The sequence below is a fragment of the Bipolaris victoriae genome, assembly GCF_000527765.1.
Source record: "Bipolaris victoriae FI3 unplaced genomic scaffold scaffold_50, whole genome shotgun sequence".
NCBI classification, from domain to species: Eukaryota; Fungi; Ascomycota; class Dothideomycetes; order Pleosporales; family Pleosporaceae; genus Bipolaris; species Bipolaris victoriae.
In genome coordinates, this window is record NW_014575342.1 from 113,692 (window position 1) to 132,966 (window position 19,275).

The 19,275-nt window shown below is 48.3% G+C and overlaps 5 protein-coding genes across 5 annotated transcripts; 1 reads left to right on the forward strand and 4 right to left on the reverse strand.

Moving 5' to 3' along the window:
• Positions 1–36: 36 nt before the first annotated feature.
• Positions 37–704, forward strand: COCVIDRAFT_61813 (hypothetical protein; the record flags this gene model as incomplete). The annotated part of the gene is made up of 2 exons (XM_014700394.1): positions 37–317; positions 473–704. Coding segments are annotated over 2 exons (513 nt in total), but the record flags the coding sequence as incomplete, so codon positions are not given.
• Positions 705–4,082: 3,378 nt separating this feature from the next.
• On the reverse strand, positions 4,083–5,176 carry COCVIDRAFT_16651 (hypothetical protein; the record flags this gene model as incomplete). Its single annotated transcript, XM_014700352.1, has 3 exons — positions 4,083–4,468; positions 4,637–4,849; positions 5,158–5,176. The coding sequence occupies 3 exons, from the start codon at positions 5,174–5,176 to the stop codon at positions 4,083–4,085; spliced, it is 618 nt and encodes a 205-aa protein (XP_014555838.1).
• A 226-nt stretch (positions 5,177–5,402) lies between these two features.
• On the reverse strand, positions 5,403–6,501 carry COCVIDRAFT_16652 (hypothetical protein; the record flags this gene model as incomplete). The annotated part of the gene is made up of 6 exons (XM_014700353.1): positions 5,403–5,410; positions 5,564–5,572; positions 5,736–5,884; positions 5,948–6,116; positions 6,204–6,296; positions 6,456–6,501. 6 exons carry the CDS (start codon positions 6,499–6,501, stop codon positions 5,403–5,405), a joined length of 474 nt encoding a protein of 157 aa, XP_014555839.1.
• A 753-nt stretch (positions 6,502–7,254) lies between these two features.
• COCVIDRAFT_38446 (hypothetical protein) lies at positions 7,255–9,910 on the reverse strand (the record flags this gene model as incomplete). Its single annotated transcript, XM_014700395.1, has 5 exons — positions 7,255–7,940; positions 7,995–8,346; positions 8,428–8,907; positions 8,962–9,750; positions 9,815–9,910. The coding sequence occupies 5 exons, from the start codon at positions 9,908–9,910 to the stop codon at positions 7,255–7,257; spliced, it is 2,403 nt and encodes an 800-aa protein (XP_014555881.1).
• Positions 9,911–13,493: 3,583 nt separating this feature from the next.
• On the reverse strand, positions 13,494–14,351 carry COCVIDRAFT_101157 (hypothetical protein; the record flags this gene model as incomplete). The annotated part of the gene is made up of 1 exon (XM_014700396.1): positions 13,494–14,351. One exon carries the CDS (start codon positions 14,349–14,351, stop codon positions 13,494–13,496), a length of 858 nt encoding a protein of 285 aa, XP_014555882.1.
• Positions 14,352–19,275: the final 4,924 nt, after the last annotated feature.

Here is a 19,275-nt window from a genome sequence, read left to right on the forward strand (position 1 = left end):
CCCATTGGCCCTACCTTTAAAGACACAAACACGACAATGTCAGGTCCATTAATGACCTCCGCCATCGCATTATTCGGCGAAAACTCCCTCTTTGCAGTCGCCAACACATCCACAAACGCCACCACGCCTCTCCTCCTCGACCAAATCTGTCGTCTCAACCGCCTCCCCTTCTCCACATTCCGCAGCTACCGCGACTACACCGCCGCATGTTCCTCTCAAGCAGACGATACCCAGCGCCTCCTCCAAATAATGCAAAACTTCACAACAGTCCTATTCTCAGACACAACAGCCACAGAACGCTACCTCTCCGCAAGCATGTACGTCTTCTCTCCCTCTTCTCCTCCCCCCATTCTAACCTCCCAAAAAGCTTCCACGCCAACCGCGCCCTCCTAACCCAAACCTCGCTCAAAACCTCCGGCACAACCGGCCGCCCCCTACATTCCTCCCCAGGAGCTTTCATTCCCGCCCCTAGCATCTCGCTCACAGGCGTAACCCTCGTCTCCCTCCTACTCCTCCTCCAGCTCTTCGGTCTCGCATACCTTGCATACTACATCTACAAAGTCCCTACCTGGACCCCGCATCTCGACGCCCTGTCCATTGCTCGCATCACAGCTAGTCTCAACCGCGGTATCGTGCCGGGGCTGGGCGCCATGTATGCATCTGATATGCAGCGTCTGGATAGCACGGATGCGACGGTTGGGATCGTCGAGGGGGAGTACGCTTCTGATTCTGCAGAGCCGGTGACGGAGGGTAAGACGGTGGAGTTGGGACTCGGTGCTTCGGGTGTGTTTACGAGGCGCTTGGCGAGGTTTAGAGTAAGGAGAGCTGAGGCGGCGAGTGAGATGGAATGTCGCTGTGAGGGGTGTAGGAGGCGTGATAGGGGAGGGAGTGTGTCGTCGACTTCTTCGTATAGGTAGATTTTTTGGGTATAGAGAATAGAGCATGATTTAATGACTACGCTCCATTCTTATGCCATGTATCAATTACACTGTTTTCCATTCTTCCTGCCTTTGTTCATTGCTGTCTCCAAAAACACAATTCATTATCGTCTCGTATCCAAAAAAAAACAGTGTGGGTATTAGTCTGTCCCACACCCACGCCGCCCATCCAAAAGATATTAATCTTGCTCCTACCTCGCATCTCGACGCCCTGGCAAAAGGGCTTTTAGTGGACCAGCAAATCGTGGTATCCAGTAATGGCCCCTCCAGGTGATCCTATGTTATCGACTCGCACCTCAAAGACCCGTTAATATGTTATAGTCAGTGAGTATATCGATGCAACCATTAATCGCGGACTTATCGCACGCAAACGCTCCTATTGTAGACTGGAATGCGGCCTGAGTCGTTGATAGCGGTCAAGAGGCAAGGTTTGAATGAAACAGGTTAACCCTGCCGCAGCGAGAGCAGGACTTCTCGCTGCCTACTTAAAAGAGTAGCCATCTCCCTAGTTAGATTTAATCCGATAGATCCCACTCGTTGAAGTATGCCTTTGAGGTGCTAGAACACGCTCTAGGACATAATTGGTGAACTCCTGAGATAAACTCATGGACTTCTCGTCACAAGCCTGTGAGATACTAAAGCATACCTAAGGACTTATTGTGTTAAATGCCTTTGAGAAAACTTAAGGACTTCTCGTTAATGATCTGTTGAAGTGAGTATGTTTAAATCAAAGGTAAGAAGGGTAAAAATGAGAAGGGGTTAGACGATCAGTTTGAGCAAGAGCTTAAGTTAGTCTACAGCCTCTAGCTAAAATGGCCTTTAATTTAATAGCGTGACATAATAATAGCTACTCTTAGGACTGGGTGGAAAGCGGATCGTCTCTAAGACTTTTGAGCGTTTTTAAAGGTAACGGTGTTACGTACTCGATTTCGCAGTCGAGGCACGTTGATTGCAGTGCTATTGGCTTCTAATATAGCCATCAACAGGCCAGATATGATCGCAGGGTCGCTTGTGTCTCGAATCTCCGCCAGTTTGGCAGCTAAAGCTGTTCTGTATGCTGCTGCGCGGCTGCCCACCTCGAGTATGGCGACCGCTGTGCCAAGAAAACTGCGATATCGATTGGCAGCTGCGTATCTGCGAATATCGCGATAGATGCTGTTGGTATTGAGTATGGTGTTGAGTATGGCTATAGTTGACGCTACTAGTAGTAGTCCCTAATTGGCTGATCAGTTATGTGGCATGTACAATACCGCGGAATGCAATGACAGATAATATTGTAGTAGTAGCAGACGCGTGGGTCGAATTGGTATGAAAAGGGTTTGCACTTCTGATTTCTAGCTTGAAGGGACAAGAAGCTGGTAAGCCCTCTGATAAAGCTCAGAACATGGGTCGAAGAAGCTGAGATCTGGCTACACCTTGTAGGTTAAGAGCACTAGAGTTCCAACGCTTTTCGGCAAAGCAGCAAGGCCCATAAGGGTCTCCTGAGGGTTGTCATTCTAATTTCTAGCTTGAAGGGATAAGAAGCCAATGAAATCCCCTTCTGATAAAGCTTAGAATATAGGTAGAAGAAGCTAGTCGAAGACGTAGGGAATCGGTTCGACTCGAGTAATTGGACGCGGAGAGTAAAGCCGACTCGGACCGGACGATTGACTAAGCCTCGACAAGTCGATAATTAGGGCTACAAAATGAACGCGGTATCCTTTAAGTCTTTATTGTTATCCTCTTCTTTTACTTCCCTTCTTTTACTTCCCTTCTTTTACTTCCCTTCTTTTACTTCCCTTCTTTTACTTCCCTTCTTTACCTCCTTATTTAACTTGCTGGACTTCCAGTGCGAACACTGTATCCCTAGCGGAAGAAGAATAAGGGAGGTCCTCCACCTACTAAAAGTCGCTCGAGATGCCCCGGCAGCCTAGATGATGTGCGTCGACAGACCAGAAAAAGCTTATGAATCGGTCGGTCGTTCGTTCGCTCGTTCGTTCGTCCGTTCGTCGATGAGTTGGTTGTAGAAGAGTAATGCAAACTGCGGGGCGGAAGCATTTGCCTACGTGAGTGCCATTTTAGGCAAGAGCACGAGAACTTCAGTATAGGAGGAGTGCGTAGGAATCACACGAGTACATTAAAACACTAGAAATATTGCAAAGTCTTGCTAATTGTAATGGGAATATTTAAAATAACGGGTGTACTATATGATAGCTTATGATCTAGTAAACTGGGTGAACGAAGGAACAATCTCTATTAAATCACACAATGCATGCGCGCCTTAGTTCTCGTTTGTGGCAATTATGTTGTATCTTCATTTCCATGAATCTATATTATCGCTATTAGGGAACAGTCCAGCATTAAGTTCGTCTTGGCGACAAGAGTGGTTGTCTTGCTGTACCCCTAGATCGCGGTAAGATGCGAACTCGTCCTAGGGGAGCCTCTATACGACTTTTTACCGTTATGCTTCGTTGGCCGTTCTGTTTGCCTAACAGAACTTCCTAGCTTTAGGTTACGGCAACCTAAAGTACTGCGGGATCTGAAAAGATGTTATGCGCTTATCTGTACTGACACCTCTAGGAATGAAATCTGAAAAGATGTTATGCGTTCTTTCGCACTGCTATCTCCAGGGGCAAAAGATGCTATGATCTTTTAAGTCCTGCGACTAGTAGAACTTGATAAACTACTGACCTCTTTAGGTGTAGTAAGATCGTCTGGGGGTAACGTATTGCGATCTTGATTACCTTCGTCGCTATTCTTGAAGTTGCTAATTTATGCGAGAATCTCTAACATACGTGCTATATCCGGAATAGCTTTCCTCTCTTTGAGGTGGTTAAGGAAGTCTTGGCCGTCAAAGGTAGTAATACCACCAAGTCCTCGAAAGTTGCGGAGATTAGTTGGGGTAATCTCTGGACATACCTTGTTAAACTGGAAGATTAACTGTGCAGTTACGCCACAGTGATCTATAATCTATTGCAAGAAGCTCTTCAAGTAGTTGGGCCTAGTGTGAAGGCCATTAGGCGCGCGCACTAGTATAGTCACCTTCTTGTTCCGAATCTCTGCCTTATTGAACTAACTTCGAATATCTGTTACGAAACTAGATATTTTACCCTTCGCTCTAAACTAGTTGGTTGGATGGCCGCTGTGTCTAATACCACAGTAGGACTATACTCTGGTAAAAGTCATGGGACTCGGGCAATTCGCTGCAAGGCGATCTGCCAGGATGTAGCCCTCTGCCTTCCGACGATCGCAGTTGGCCGTAACTCGCTTAGCGAAAGTCATGGTATTTTCGGGGCCTACCTTGATTGGTTTGCCGGAGGATAGCCGGTAAATTATAATGTAAAACTCCCCCGTGGGCTGTACGGGTGGGAGTGGAACGGAGGGCAGGTTGACGGTCTCCTCCGATTGTGCTTGAGTGGGAGAGGAGCTTCGGGGCAAGGCTGGCAAGCTACTTCCCTCTTCTACCTCTTCTGATATAGATATAGTCGGAGCTTGCTTACTGACTCTGTCTTGGTGTTCGCCGTCGTCGTCGTCGTCGATATACTTATATTCTAGTTCTCGGTTAGTATGTTTGATCGACTCGCCTTTATCTGAGAGAACTCTAGATTCTTCTTCTCTTCAGCTCGCTATGCTGCATGCTTGATGTACGCTGTTGCTAACGATAAATCCGCTCTAAATTAAATCTTGAGCGGCGGCTTCTTGTCTTCTAATAGACTCACCTTTATTAGTAGGGAGGTCTGGCTCCTGCTCGTCCTTATCCTCTTCTTCTCGCCTTGTTATAGGCTTGTTGAAGGCTACTGATGATGATTCTGCAGCTGCAGCTGCGTCAGCCTCCTCTTGAGCGGCCGCTGCTTGCTTAGCTGACATCGCCAGCCGCTTTGGCTTCGGTGGGCGCATCTTGCGATAGCCACGCCTCTTGCTAGACTTCTTACCTATGTTTTTAGTAAAAAAACGGAAATTTGAAAATGAAAATGAAAATGAAAAATTTAGGTACGGGTGATGAGGAAAGAAAATGTGAGATGAGATGGGAAGGCGCACCTAGAAGGAAGGCATGCCTATCTTAATGCACAACATGTACTTATAGCCCTAAGAGTAGTATTTTCTGCATTGATGCTGCTAATTAGAAGTTACTATGAGGTTTCTCTTGATTCCTGTATTACCCTACACTTAATTATTAGTCGATCTAATAATAATACTAAGACTCGTATAAGAGAAGGTCTAGAACATAAACTATACTTACGTAGCTCTAAGAACAGCATATTATATATTAGAGTTACTATTTAGAAGCTATTATAAAAGATAGTTATATAGAGTAAAGCAACTATAGCTAAGACTAGAGCATTTCATTTTATAAAATAGCAAGAGATATAACTAAGCTAATTTAATATACAGTAGTATTAATCACATTAGGCATAACATGTATGCTGAGACAACAGCCAACCCTACACATCACTTCTAGTTTCATCCTTTCTTCTTCTTATTCTACTAGTTATCTAAAGAGAATACGTATATATTACTTATTATAACAAAGGGAAATAAGCATAATAGCGCGTAGGGAGTTTAAGCGGCCGTTAAATAGAAATTATATAGAGAATTTACTTCTATTAGCGTAGCCTAGTAAAGAAGCGATAAAAGAAGATACTTACTTTTAGATACTACTAATTTTAGCTTACTACCTTAGCACTACATGCCTAAACACTATAAAGTTCCCGTCGTGAACCGCGCGGAGGTATGGCTAGAGTCATGACTAGGTTGTTCTAGAGGTTAGCCCAACCCCTCTGAGATTTCTCTCAAGTTAGTTATTTTTCTTCTTCTTACTAAACGACTTCACGATCTCAGAAAATTGCTGGTTTATAAGAGTCGCGGCTGCTAGTATAGCTTCAGGGCTTAACAGCGGAATAAACCTACCCCAGTTCTTCAACGTAGGGTCAGCTGCCATGCACTCCTTATTAGGGAAGTGATATTGGCTGCACGAAGAGCACTTCAGCATCCTACACTAACCGCCATAGAAGTTGCCACATCGCCCGCACCAGCGATTAGCCTTCTTCTTCTTAGGGGGCTCCTTGATAGGTTCTCCCTTTTCTCGAGCGGGACCTAAAGGCTCAGGCCCCTTAGTAAGTCCTCCCTCTTCTTGAGAGGGATCTAAAGGTTTAGGCACTTCTGCCGTAGCCTTCTCCTTCTTGTATTCCCTTAGCAATACTTGTCTAATATAAAGTTTAGATCTATCTTCTTCGTTTATACACGGCGGAGGGTGGGAACGTCCGCACTCCTCGCAAGTCAGCTTACCACCATCACGCCACTCGCTGCTTGCATTATTAATTCCCTTAAGCTCTTCCTCTCCTAAGCTAATTAGCTTGTCGAGGGGATCGTCCGGGTTTGCTTATCTAGACTAGGCGATAGTCATTAACTTAGTCTCATCTTTTAATAGTGCCAGAGCGTTATCACGTCTCTAGCGACGCCTCGAAACGGGAGCTGCACCTCTATCATTACTTAGCTCTATTAGGGTAGTACCCTTCCTCTTTTGCGCGGACTGCTTACACGCACGGGCGTCACGCATAACGACTTCATTAGTGTTGGCAGACATAGCGACTGTAGACTTGTTAGAAACTGTGCAATATTAGGGAGCTGTCCTACCAAGGAGATAGAGAGAGAGAGAGAGAGAGTGCGTGTGTGTGTGCGTGTGTGCGTATGTGTACGAATTGAAAAAAAAAGAGTAGAAACGAGCGAGCTAATCTAGGTGTTGTAGTAGCAAACAAATGCCAAGCCCCACGGGGCTCGGCGAAAGTGAGTAGTGAATGGTGAATAGTGAGGATACTGTACCATGCGCTGGTGGCCTCGCACGATACTAGAGTTTAGCGCACATGCATTTGATCATTTCTGGTTGTAGTACAGGAATAAATAGATTCTGCTCACAGATTTCATGGAGTTTCTTGTTAAGCAAAGTCCCTGTTGTAGACGATGATATGAATGCACGGTGAGATGCATCTTGACCGGACGCCATATCAAAACACCAGCGCAATGTCTCTCGTTCCTCAGAGCAAGAACCAGCAAATAAATCCACTTATTCATGCACTATAAAAGACTTGTGGTGATAAGACTTTTGCGTGTATCAAAAGTGCAAATTCGATTACCAATAATGCCTCTTGCAGCTATCCAACATCAAATTGAAATTGTCCCTTCCTTGTTTTTAACTTGGCCACCCTTCACCCGGAAAACAGAGGTATAAGTGAAGGTCGATGCAAAAGTAAATGGGGCTAGGGGTGCAAACTAGTGAAATTCAAGAGGCTGACATGATAGCTAAAATCTATGGATAACCTGGCCATCAGCCTGGTTGCCGTTACTGTTGGGGCGGTTGGTCGAGGTCGTCATCTCCATCTGGCTGGTGCATCCAGTCGGTCTGCTGTATGCCTTGATGAATCTGGTCGTGCATCTGCTGTTGCGGTTGCGGTTGCTGCGGCTGCGGCTGCTGTTGGTAAGGCATGACCAACTCCGAAGGGTCCAGACTCATATTGGCAGACGATGCTGATTGCCACCAAAGATTCTGCATGTCGAGGATTGGAGGTCCCTGATCAAAAGTTGTCGTGAAAGGGTTTCCGAATGAAAAGGCCATGGATTGGTCGTACTCGATAGGGTATGGATAGATGGGGTCCGGGAACTGCTCCGAGAGGAATGGTGGGAAAGTCTGTGAAGACACTGCTGGATAGATAGGTTCGCTTGATGTATCCCAGGACTCTTGTTGTGGAATGTTGAAATCTTGGGAACGCTCCCATGTCCTGGATTGCGAAGGCTGATCACCATCATCATTCATGAGCTCCTTGACCTGTTCTCTTAAGCTAGGAGCACATGTGTTTAGGATCTTGTAAACCACGCCGTGAGCTCGAGAGGCGACAGGGTCGTTGACTCGCAAAGCACGGAGCCAACTCATCAACTTCTTGATACATTTCATGATGTTTTCTTTGTCATCCTTCAAATTTTGGCCCTCGTAAGACATCTCCAGCAAAAGCACAGCCATGCTCTGCATGACTTTTGCAATAATTATCAGTAAATTTCGTCACTAGTCGGGTCTACAAGACTTACTGATGTGAACTACATCCCACCACGGACCATGAGAGTAAATGAAGGTCTTGTCTGGCTGGTCGGGAAACAATGATGTTATTTGTTCGGCCGCTTGAACACACAACTCGGCCGTTTTTGCGTTGAAGATGGCCGACCGGCTGCTCTCAGATTCTATTCGTCTCTCGATTCTACAGAGACAAGGTCGTGTGATGAGGATCCTCGTGCTCCAATAGTAAATTCTGAACAGGTAGCGTTCGCGATCGACGTCGGGTTGCGGGGCCCAGCTACTTGCATGAAGATCTTCAGACGGCGAAGCTATCTTGGCCCAATCATCCAGTTCATTGAGAAGCTCCGTGATCCTTGTCTGGATGTGCTGTGAATCATAGTCGTTAGCAAATCCAAGAGATAGATACATGTGAAAAAGAGCAGCCAAGCAGTACGGTTCTGGACATACCTCCCAGGATCGAGCTGCAGTCCGTGGGGAATACAAGCTAAGAAGAACCTTTTGCGAGATAAGATTCAAATTGATGTATGCAACCAAATAACTACTGTCATCAGTACCTCTATCGGACTGAGAGGCGCTACTCCTTGCGCTTGATTGTGGTGATTCATAGCTTGTACGGACGCGGGAAGATTGTCTAGATGAACTGTTATCTGGATTTAACGGCCCGGAATTGGATTTTGGTAAAGAGACAGTACAGTCCTCATGTCCAATAACCGGGGGACGGCCCGTGATGGATGACACAAGACATTCGATAGCGTGCAGACACCACCATGTCCTCACTAGCGGCTCTTTCTTAGAGTCTTCTAGTGCTGTGTTCTCATTGCGTAGATGAAGGCCGAGAGCCAAGGCCAGTCTGATAGAAACTCCGATCATGATCCACGCCCTACTAACATGGCCGATTGCAAGGAAGTAAAATGCCAGGGCACCAGTCTGTAGTTTTAAACATCAGCTGCCATTATGGAGAATGAAACATAGGCCGCTTACAGCCTGAACCCTATCCATGGTAGGTGCTGCAATAAACACTATGGGGTCACCTAGACGTAGAAGATGCACTGCACGAGTCATGTAGATCAAGTGATCTCTTTCGTCTCCTCTCCATGGAGCTCCGATGAGCTGAGAGTATTTCGCTCCGATTGCAAAGAGGAGATTCATGGTAATACGCCATTTTGGAGGGATCTCGTATTGGCGTTTCTGTTTTGCAGATTGTATGTAGCGGCGAAATTGACCCTCGAAATTGACCGGCATGAGTGGAAAAGTACTGTGCACGGTTTCGAGATAGCAGTTGAAGAGGTTCTCGGCAACTCCTGGTTCCGGCATTTCGTAAGGATCGACCGCTATATCGATCTCGATGTCGTCGCTATCCAGATAGAAGGTTGCGTCAGTTGTGTGTTGCATGGAACCTTGACTGGTATTCTGTCTTCGTTCATGCAAAGCCTCGACTCGTTCATTGACGGCTTTCGAGCTTGAGCCGGGAGGACCGTGTCTTTGGCCTTCGGGATTCGTACTTCCACGTTCAGCTTGGCGTTGAACGCTTCGCAGCCATTGTACCTCAGAGTTTTGGCCTATATAGCCGGTCTCTCTCGCTTCGCGGTTACGCATCAAATCTTCGTCCAAAAAATCGAGATCTTCATTCGAACCAACTGATGCGGTAACGAAAGCCTCTCCATGGTTAGTAGTTTCTGGGTCCTTTTCCCCTGAGGACGGTTCGCGTGGTCTTTTCCCCAACGTTTTGCTCAATTGAACAGAATCCAAGGAGACCAGGTCGTCTTCTACCTATAAAGACTAATGATTAGCAGAATATGTGGCGCCACATGGCAGATACGCATGGCAAACGTACATTCTGTAATACTTGGTTGATGGTTTTCTTGTCTGCATCGCCGACGCGTCCCTCCAATGCCCTCAGGAGGTTAACAAGATCCTGATTCAACCGCATCGCCCTGAAGAGTCAGCGCGAAATTACATGACGATGGTGTCTTGGAAACACACTCTCCCAGTCGATCACGCCGTGCAGAGTCATAGACACAGACTGAACCGGCTCGTTCGCAAGTGGCGCAACGCGGCGTCTCACCTGAACATCGGACTTCTGTGTTCAGAATTAGCTTGATGAGTCAATTTCAAGAAAAAGATTAACGTGCTTCGTTTGCGGCAGGCTTTGCATGCTCTTGCTCTACAGAAATATGTCAGTCTATCGATTGCCTTTGAGTGGTTGTTACTGACACCCGATCTTCTTTCTCAACTTTTTCCTGCTTTTCCTTACCAGGGCGCGGCGGCAGCTTTGGTATTGCGACCTTCCCGCCATGTTCAGGAATGGATGATTGATATGGGTTTCCTTGCATCACGGAAGCTGGCAGGCAGCGAACGCACGCTAAAGAGCACACTACCAGTTCACTGGAGCTCACGTAGTACCGTCTGTGTGCCTATATTGTTTCAGATTTTGTGGGACGCGTAAGGGGAGATGGATGGTCGAAGAAGATGGATGTGTGAGAGGATGGGTGTGCAAAGATGGACACGAGGTATACCAGCCCGAGGACGGACTAGGATGGGGAGGGCAGACTGCGCAATTTTATCTGCGGTAAGTATGCATACCAATTCAGGTATACAATGAGCTTCCTGTAGAGGCCTGTTGTCCGACAGCAGTCGCTCCGTTAATGCTGAAGAGGAGGTAAAGAGGGTGTCTTGTTTTGAGAAATATGATTCGCGGGAACCAATCCCGGTGCTGGATTATTCAATCATTTGCGCGCAGCAACTGTGAGCTCGTTTTTTCTGGAAAAAAACATGACTAACATGCATAGAGAATTTCATACCGACCTACTTCAACTTGAAACCAGCAACTGCTTCTTACACGCACAGCCTGCAGTCTTGATCCGGTTTTGTTCCGTTGGGATCGCGATCGCATAGGCCACCAAACGTCACCAGCGAAAGACGGTTGCCACGCCCCATCCCCCACCCAGGCATGTTACTTGGCGGGAAGGAAATAGAATCGCACACAGCACTGTGACATGCTCGGGTATTTGAGGAAATGTTAAATTATCTATAAATTGTTAGAAGACATGGCATGATGGTGACTTTGCTATGCGCATGTATATACGTCATATTTGGTGTACCTGTCATGGTGCTGCTTCATCTGTCATGTAAACACGAAGTACTTGCAGGTTTGATTTAGGTCCATAGTCGAACCGTATTCTTCGTTTCCTCGACGTCTTTGGAAGCTTATTCCACTGACTAGGTGGTCTGGCCCCTCGAGTATGCAGTCTGCCTAGGGAGGAAACATTTACTAGCTCGCTCCAAGAAGCTAGCGTGTATGCACAGGGCTGGATATCCCATCTTCTCACCACCAAATCCTGCCGTTCTTCTTCCCATGTAGCGCATTTACCAAGGTCACTTCGCCCGCACTCGACACATTTTCGCTAGAACGATGGAGTCCATAACTTACTGAGTGGAAAATCTTGCATCCGACGCGACGTTATCCTAATGCCTTGTATGTATACATAAAGTATACATTTGGACCACTCGGAAATGTTCCGGACTGCCACAGGGCCCATTGATAGTGGATATTAAGGGCATCACAAAACATGGCGAGCGGAAGCGCTAGCAAATCAGATCAACCAAGATAATTCTTTAGCCTGTCTAGTCCTGGATGTATTGTGTTGCCCTGGTTTCGCCGCGCCTCCCCCGGTGGTTCCGCCCTAATCAAGGTACCTTGCTCCGTGGGTGTGCTTTTAGCGTATCTCACATCAGAGAGCAAGAGCAGAGGCATACATAACTGACTAAGCTAAGGCGCTACAGGAATGATTCAGTAATGAAAGCAAGGAAATTTTTATATCGTATGTTATTCCACCTATCCTACTGCGGGCAAATTCAACCAGCATACACTTACCTGACTGTAGTATGGATTCAGGTATAAAGATATTCTAGCAGAATTGTTAGAGTAGGACCGACTTACAACATTCCAAAGAGAGTTGAACCATACATCGGTGCTGGAGGAGAGATTGTGAAAATATCAACCTTGTCATCTGACGGGCTGCATCATGGTCAAGACCAGGATTGAATCACTGTGGCACGAGTACAACGACGAGGCAACCAATATGAATTCACCAACCCCCCTAAAACCGTATCCATGGTAGTATGCATGTCAGGAACATTATCACTGCTCTGGTAGTGGCGTACTTCGGTCTTACTTGTATTCTACACAATGTCGTAGCACTCCGATCCAAAAACATCCGTCCTGGACTTGATGGACGGCTATGCAGCTATTTTGGAAGCCTCAAAACACCTATATATGGATCAGATTTGGATTTATACAGATGCGCATAGCAATGCCTCTGTTTTTGATAGCACCGCATTCACAACCTAGCCACTGTACACTTTGAGCATCGGAACACCTGGTCCATGTTTGTTATCAGCGCACCTGCATTAGCAGGCAACACTACATGAACAATCGAGCATCGGAAAAGCAGACAACGCATCTAGCACACCACTTGTAAGCAAAATCCCTCAAGCCCGTACTTTTAGTATCACAACATCGCGATGGTAGATACGGGGCTGATGATAGTCAAGCCAAATACCGCCGCCAGATGGGCCCAGGGATCCGGGTACCCAATTGGCCTCCTCCATGACACACGCTACCAAGCCCAATGCAGCCTAGTTGCCCAAGCTCTTCGCGATGCACCCTATTAACCACCGATCCTCAAGTCGTCTTTCTCCTCTGCTGGCCCCAATAGCCACACTGCCACCCATATTACGGAGACGGGCGCACCGAACGATGCACAGCGACAAACCCGATCTCTACTCATCGTGTAATCTCACCGGATCCACTCGTCGCAAAGCAAAACTACCCACTCTCTGCTCGCAAAGATAGCCCACAACCCGGCACTTGATGAAACGTAGCGAAGTGAAAGAAAGCGAAAAGTACAAAAGAAAAAAAATTACAGACGGGAAGTCTGGGCCCTGCTCGTCGTATGATTCCATCTGGACCGAGGCGGCCCAGAAGCGGGCCAAAGGAAGTAAAGGAAAAAAAAAAGAGTTGAGTGATCGAGATCTTGTTCCAGCACTCTCTCTCCTTCTAGCATGTGGAAAGCCAAGAACGAGGCTGCGATGTTTCGCCATTTGCAAAGAACTTCACAACTGTGAATTGCAAAAAGTACTGAAATGAACAGAAAAGAAAGAAGAGGACGATGCTGCAACAAAGAGTAGTTATCTGACCGATTCGAGGGGAAAAAAAAGGGATCAGGCTAGAAATGATGAACGGAAAAATGGGGAAAGAAACTACCAACTTATAATTTCCGTGAAAACCTTTGGTTTGGAGAGTAGTAACACCAAAAAAAAACTACTACTACTACTGGAGATACGTCGTGGATAAGCTACTCAAAGCAAGACAAGCAAGCAAAAGCAGACATGAACAAGACGCCAGAATCCCATCTTTCCATAACAACCCTAATATTCCCCCCTCCGTTCATTGAGCATACATTGAGCATCCTTCCCTCCCCCTCATCCCCCCAAACCGCAAACCACCTACACTACGTCTTCTGCATGCCCTCCACGAACTCCAGCGCAGCCTCCCTCTCCACAACATCAATACTACTCGTCTTATTCGAATAACTAACACCATAGCACCGATCCGCCACATGCACCATCTCAGGTCTAAACGTGGTACAAATGAACTGACCGCCTCCATCACCCTTCTTGCCGCCATGGCCACTGAGCCGCTGCAGCATCTGCGCAACAGCAGTACGGTACTGGGCATCGAGATTGGCGTCGATTTCGTCAAAGAGGTAAAAAGGAGCGGGGTCGCATTTTTGGATGGCGAAGATGAGAGCGAGGGCGCAGAGCGACTTTTGGCCACCGGATAACTGGCCGATTTTTTGTTGCTCGTCGTGCTTGCTGTTGAAGGATACGGCGATGCTGACGCCCGTGTATTCTTCGACTTTGCTCTTCTTGCTGCGCGACTGCGCGCCGTTGTCATCGTCTTCGTCGTCTTCGTCGTCCGACACGTTGCCTCGGGCGTCGCGGTCGGATTTGCGGTTGATGATGAGGCGGCCGCGGCCGATGGGGACGAGTTGCTGGAAGACTTCGCCAAAGGCGGCGGCGACTTGCTTGAAGGTACGCGCGATGGCTTCGTCTTTGCGCTGGTCTAGTACGTCGATGAGATTCTCGATTGACTTGCGCGATGTGTCGAGTTCGGCGCGGCGCTCGGTCAGGGTGCGGCGTTGGCGGGTGAAGTTTTCGTACTGTTCGAATGCTTTCTTGTTGACGTGGGCGAAGCTCTTGAGGGCTTGGTTGACTTTGGTGAGCTCCTTGGTAACCTTGGATATGTTAGCAAATGAACCGATACTCGTATCATGAGTGCATGACAGCCTACCTTCATGGTGTCCCATTTTGTGTATTTCCGATTAACGTCTTCCGGCAGAGTACCTAAATCTCTGATATCCCGCTTCACTTCGGCCAGTCGATCCGTAAGACGGCTGCGATCTGAATCCTTCTTAGACATTGCATGCTCTTGCTTGGCCATCATCTTTGCCAACTGGCGGTTGTTGGCCTCCTTTTCGTTTCTTGCATTCTCTAGCTCGCTCAGCTGCGCCCGGATATCTTCGATTTGAGCATCAGTCTCTTGTATCTGCTGATCGAGATTGGCAATAGTCCGGTTGATATCGTCCAACGCACGTTCACACTCCCGTAACCGTGTAGACTGGCTGGTCGATCCACCGGCACCACCTTGTTGTGCCTGAATGTTGTCGAGCTCTGGCTGCAGGTTTTCGTTCAGATCTAGCTCAGCCTCAACCTTGCGGGTCTCTAGGGTAGTCCGCTCTTGCTTGGCACGAGCAAATTGCCGTTTCAGATCTTGTACTGTACTTCGCAGTGTTGCCAGCATCTGTTCCTCGTCATTCGACAACGCTTTCTCAAACTTGGAAGCAATTTCGGCTTCCCAGTCACTCTGTTGGGCGCCCAGTTGATTGATGGCGGATTGAAGTGTCGAGGCAGTCATTTGCTTCCTAGCCAAAGTGTCCTGGATATCTCTCAGAGACCGCTGCTTAGTCCGCAGTTCTTCCCTCATTGGCGCATAGCTGTTCTCGCCCTTGTCTTTCTCATGTTCGCGTCGGCGAACCTCGCTCAAAGCTGCAGTAAGTTGCTGGCGCTTCTGCTCGAATTCGGCCGCGATGTCACGTTTGCGCTGCTGCAGCTCATCATATTGCGTGCGCATCTCAGCGAGCGTTTGGTAGGCACGGATCTTGGATTTTGTAGGATCATGGTAACCTCCACGGTACTGGCCCTTGCGTGAGGCATTGTCTCCGTCGAGAGTGTATGCGCGAACATTGTACTGCTTTGCGTTTTTCTTGCAGGCAGTCAGGTCGGGACAGACGACGATCTTGCCAAAGACATGTTTGAATGCCTCGTCAAATCTTTGGTCATATTTCAGCTTTGGCAACAGTGGTTGCATATCTCCAGTTGCCGGAAGGTTCATATCATGAGCCCTTATACGGTTAAGAGGAATGAAGGTGATACGTCCGCCCTTGTCCTTGATGAGTCTGTCGATGAGTTTACTAGACACTTCGTCGTTGTCTACGACAACATTGAAGAGAGCACCCTCGGCTGCAGCTTCTGTGACGGCCCTGTAGTCACTGCTGACGTCGAGCAGGTCCGCAATAGTTCCATGCACACCTTCGAGGTCTCCTTCTTTCTGGTATCGACGGAGTGACTCCAGACCGCGACTTGTGCCATGATCAAGCAGGCGGGAGAAGGTGCTCTCTGCTTTCCGGAGCTCTCCCAGGGCGTTTGTGAGTTGGGTATTGACTCTGTTCTCCTCTCTGTAGAGATTTGTCTGTTCGTCGTGGATGGCCTTGTAGGCGTCTTTGGCTTGCTCGACCTTGGCCGCGAGATCAACACTGGCGTCTCCTTCGCTCTCGATAGTGGACCTGAGAGTGGCAATCTCACTTTCGATGCGCTGAATGTCGCTTTGAAGCTGGGCAATCTCTTCGTTTGTCTGCATAAGAACAGCCTTGCGACGGCTGAGATCGCCATTGGACTGCTCTATTTGAGCACGCAGAGCTTCGTCTCGCTGTTTTTTGGTAGTGTAGAAAGCAGTGCGGCCCTGTTTCTCCTCTAGTCGCTTCTGCTGACCTTCAGCTTCCAATAACTGTGCCCTGACAGCCTCCTCCTCTTCCTTTTTAGCGTTGTATTCAGGCAAAAGTTGCTTGAGCTCAGCCTCGCGTGCTCGGATCTGCTGCTGGAGTGACTTGACTTGCGTGTCGCGTGACCTTTTCGTTCGTTGAGCGGCTGACTGATTGTCCTGTAACGCTTTGAGTTCAAGCTCGATCTTGGCCTTTTCCAATGTTGCTGATTTGCGCTCCTGTTCAGACTGCACGCGGTCTTCTCTCAAGACGTCTAGATCACCTCTCCGCTTGTTGATATCCATGTCGATTTGTGCGATTTCAGATTCGGTCTGCACAAAGGCTGCCTCGTTGGTCTCTTTCATCTCACGGCCCTGGTTTTCAAGATGGTCAATGTTCTCAATCAAGGCCTCGAGGTCGGCTTCTTCGCGCGACTTGAGCGTATACATCAAAGAGCGACGTTCCTTGTCGTTTCGACTCCAAGCCTCAAGCTCTTCTTTTTCACCCTCTAGTTCATCCAAGCGCTCATTGATGGTTGCCACAACTCCGTCAATATTGGCGCACTTGCTGTCTGTGTCGGCGAGCAGCTTCAAACTGTTTGCACGGCGCTCTTCGTATACGTTAGATCCGGAGATTTCCTTGAGCAGTTTGAGACGCTCAGAGTCCTTCATGTTGGTGAGTGCTGTTACACGGCCTTGGGGAACGATGTAGTAAGGGTTTGATCGCGAAAAACCAGCAGATTCGAGAATCTGCATGACCTCTGATTTGGTGGCGTTCTTGCGGTTGACCGAGTATTCGTCTTTTTTGGCGCCAATTGTCCGGCGCAAGTAGAATTCGGGTTTGCCAGTTTGGAAGCGATCTTCTGTGTTGTCGAAGCAGACTTCGACGTACGCGGACATGACGGCTGAACCAGAACCCTCGTGCAGCAATGCCTGACGCTCTTCACGACCGAGATTGTGGTAGTCATCACCCAGAACGAATCGGACGGCGGCAAAGAAGTTGCTCTTTCCGGAACCATTGCGACCGACGACGACATTGCAGTTGGGCGAGAAGGGCTCGATTTGCATCTGCTCCTTGTAGCTCTTGAAGCCCTGGATGGTGATTTGTTTGATGTAACCCATGGCGGCGGTTGGTTACGGTTACGGCGCGCAGGCGAGGGAGAGTTGCGGTCGCGTGTATTCGTGAGTGCGATCGCGCTGGTACTCTTCAGCACATAGTGATAGTGGGGCTGTGGTGGTGGTGGTAAGTGTGAATGGGGAATCGTCTAACCAATGTTGCGCCGGCGACGCGGTGCGCGTCGCGCTCTCTTGCCAAGACAAGATCGCTCACGCTAGTGCGATTTGGGCTCCAACACGTTGACGAGGGCAACAAGAAATGGCCTTGTTGCAAACTATACATTTGCTTCGGGCTGCGCATCATCTGCAAAGATTCAAGTCATCTTGATTGAGAAGTGAAAAAAAAATCAGGGCCTTGTACCACTAGCGATGAGGTTGATAGTGATTGAACCGGGCGTGTTGAGGCTTGTGCGGTAACTGCAGTGATCTGGTAGCATTTGAGGAAAGAGATTAACAAGTATTGGCTAGGTACTGGATGTTCAAGAATCAGTCAGGTTTTTATGTTTGTGGCGCTCAACCAACTAGTTGATGGCTTTCCGCTACTAATTACCTCCTAACAAGGTCGTATCTGAAGAGGTGATTACGAGCCGCAGCCTAGTAGTCGAAACACCAAGCAACACGGCAGATATCCAATGGATATGCAAGTTTAGAGAGAAGATAGTGCAGCTAGAAGCAGAAACCCTCTTCATTCTTTAACAATAGCTGGTTTCTTGGCACCGTTGCATCCATATATTTTTTACACATGTCAGAGTAGTATCACTGTGGGTATCAGATGGCCTGCCCTGTATCCAAGCAAAATGCCATGCAAGGATTGTCTTACCCCCGTCTTGTAGCGACCCTGACCCCGCACACATCACTTCAAATAGGAGTGATCAGGCTTGGTCGAGCGTCCAATTATGATTGTGGCCACTTGTTGTCAGTGGTGGACTTTTGACGATCACTCTTCAAGGAAGGCCACGCTTATTTATCTTGATCGAAATGTTCCGCTTCCGAGATCAAGGATGTGCTGCAGCGCCATTGGGGACCATAGGCAGACGTAGTTGCGGGTACTATGTGAGTTAAATAAAAAACGCTGGGACAACTTCAACAAGCGTACAGTGGAGAGAGACAGAAAGTGAGTTAGTGCAGTTGTGGCAAGCTGAGTAATACACTGCTTAGGCATGTTTGGAGTAGAATAGAGTGGAGTAGAATATCAGGGCGGTGGGGAAAGTGTGAGTGACGGAGCTACCTCGGAGGTATTTCGAGGATGCTGGTTCGGTGCAAGGAGCAACGGCCTAGGACTTTCTTTTCCTAGCATAGCTTCACAATGGGATCTGATCTGGCTGGCTACGGCGTGGCGCGACTGTCTCGTGGTTCCTGATTGTAGGAGTATCGAAATCACCCAAAGGATGCGTGTATGTAGATACATGACGCCTATATCAGAGGACGTGCAGGTCGGGTAAAGGCCCGCAACGCGGCTTACATGTAGGCAGATGTGACCTTGTGCTACCCTTTGTCCAATTTACTTGGGAAAAGTTCGTAGGCTGGAGCATTGGGATGCCCAGATGTGAGTGGGGTTGCCGTTTTTTCTTTCCCGCGTGCAATGCGCGGTGATGCAACGTGGACAGGGAGTAGGCGGTAAGCACGCGAGGGCAGCGATCGGATTTGCAAGCACAAAATGGGATTTCGCCCACTTTCCCATGTTGGCGGCGCAACTTTTCGATCAGCCCCTCCCGATCCCGCCACCTGGCCGACGATGGGACTTCGACCTCGGCTGTCAATTGGCACAGCCTACAGCCCTAGCACATGGGCGTGGCCGGTCGCTCGCAAGCGCAGTATTGTGTGAATGCACTTATCAAGGACACGGATTGCGACCGGCATTCCGCTTAATGTCGGTGTTGGCGTCATGCGCCTTTTTCTCGTGCAGCAAAAGTATGGCTTTTTTTTCAGTGCCGGCGGCGGCGCGCAGTTTGTCTAGACTGATGATGCGAAGCGAAGGGGTAGGCGAGTGCGTTGAAAGTCGAGCATTGGCGTAGCAGGGTGGTATATTTCAAGGGCTAAACACATGCGCAATGGGAGCACCAGACATGTTAGGCGTA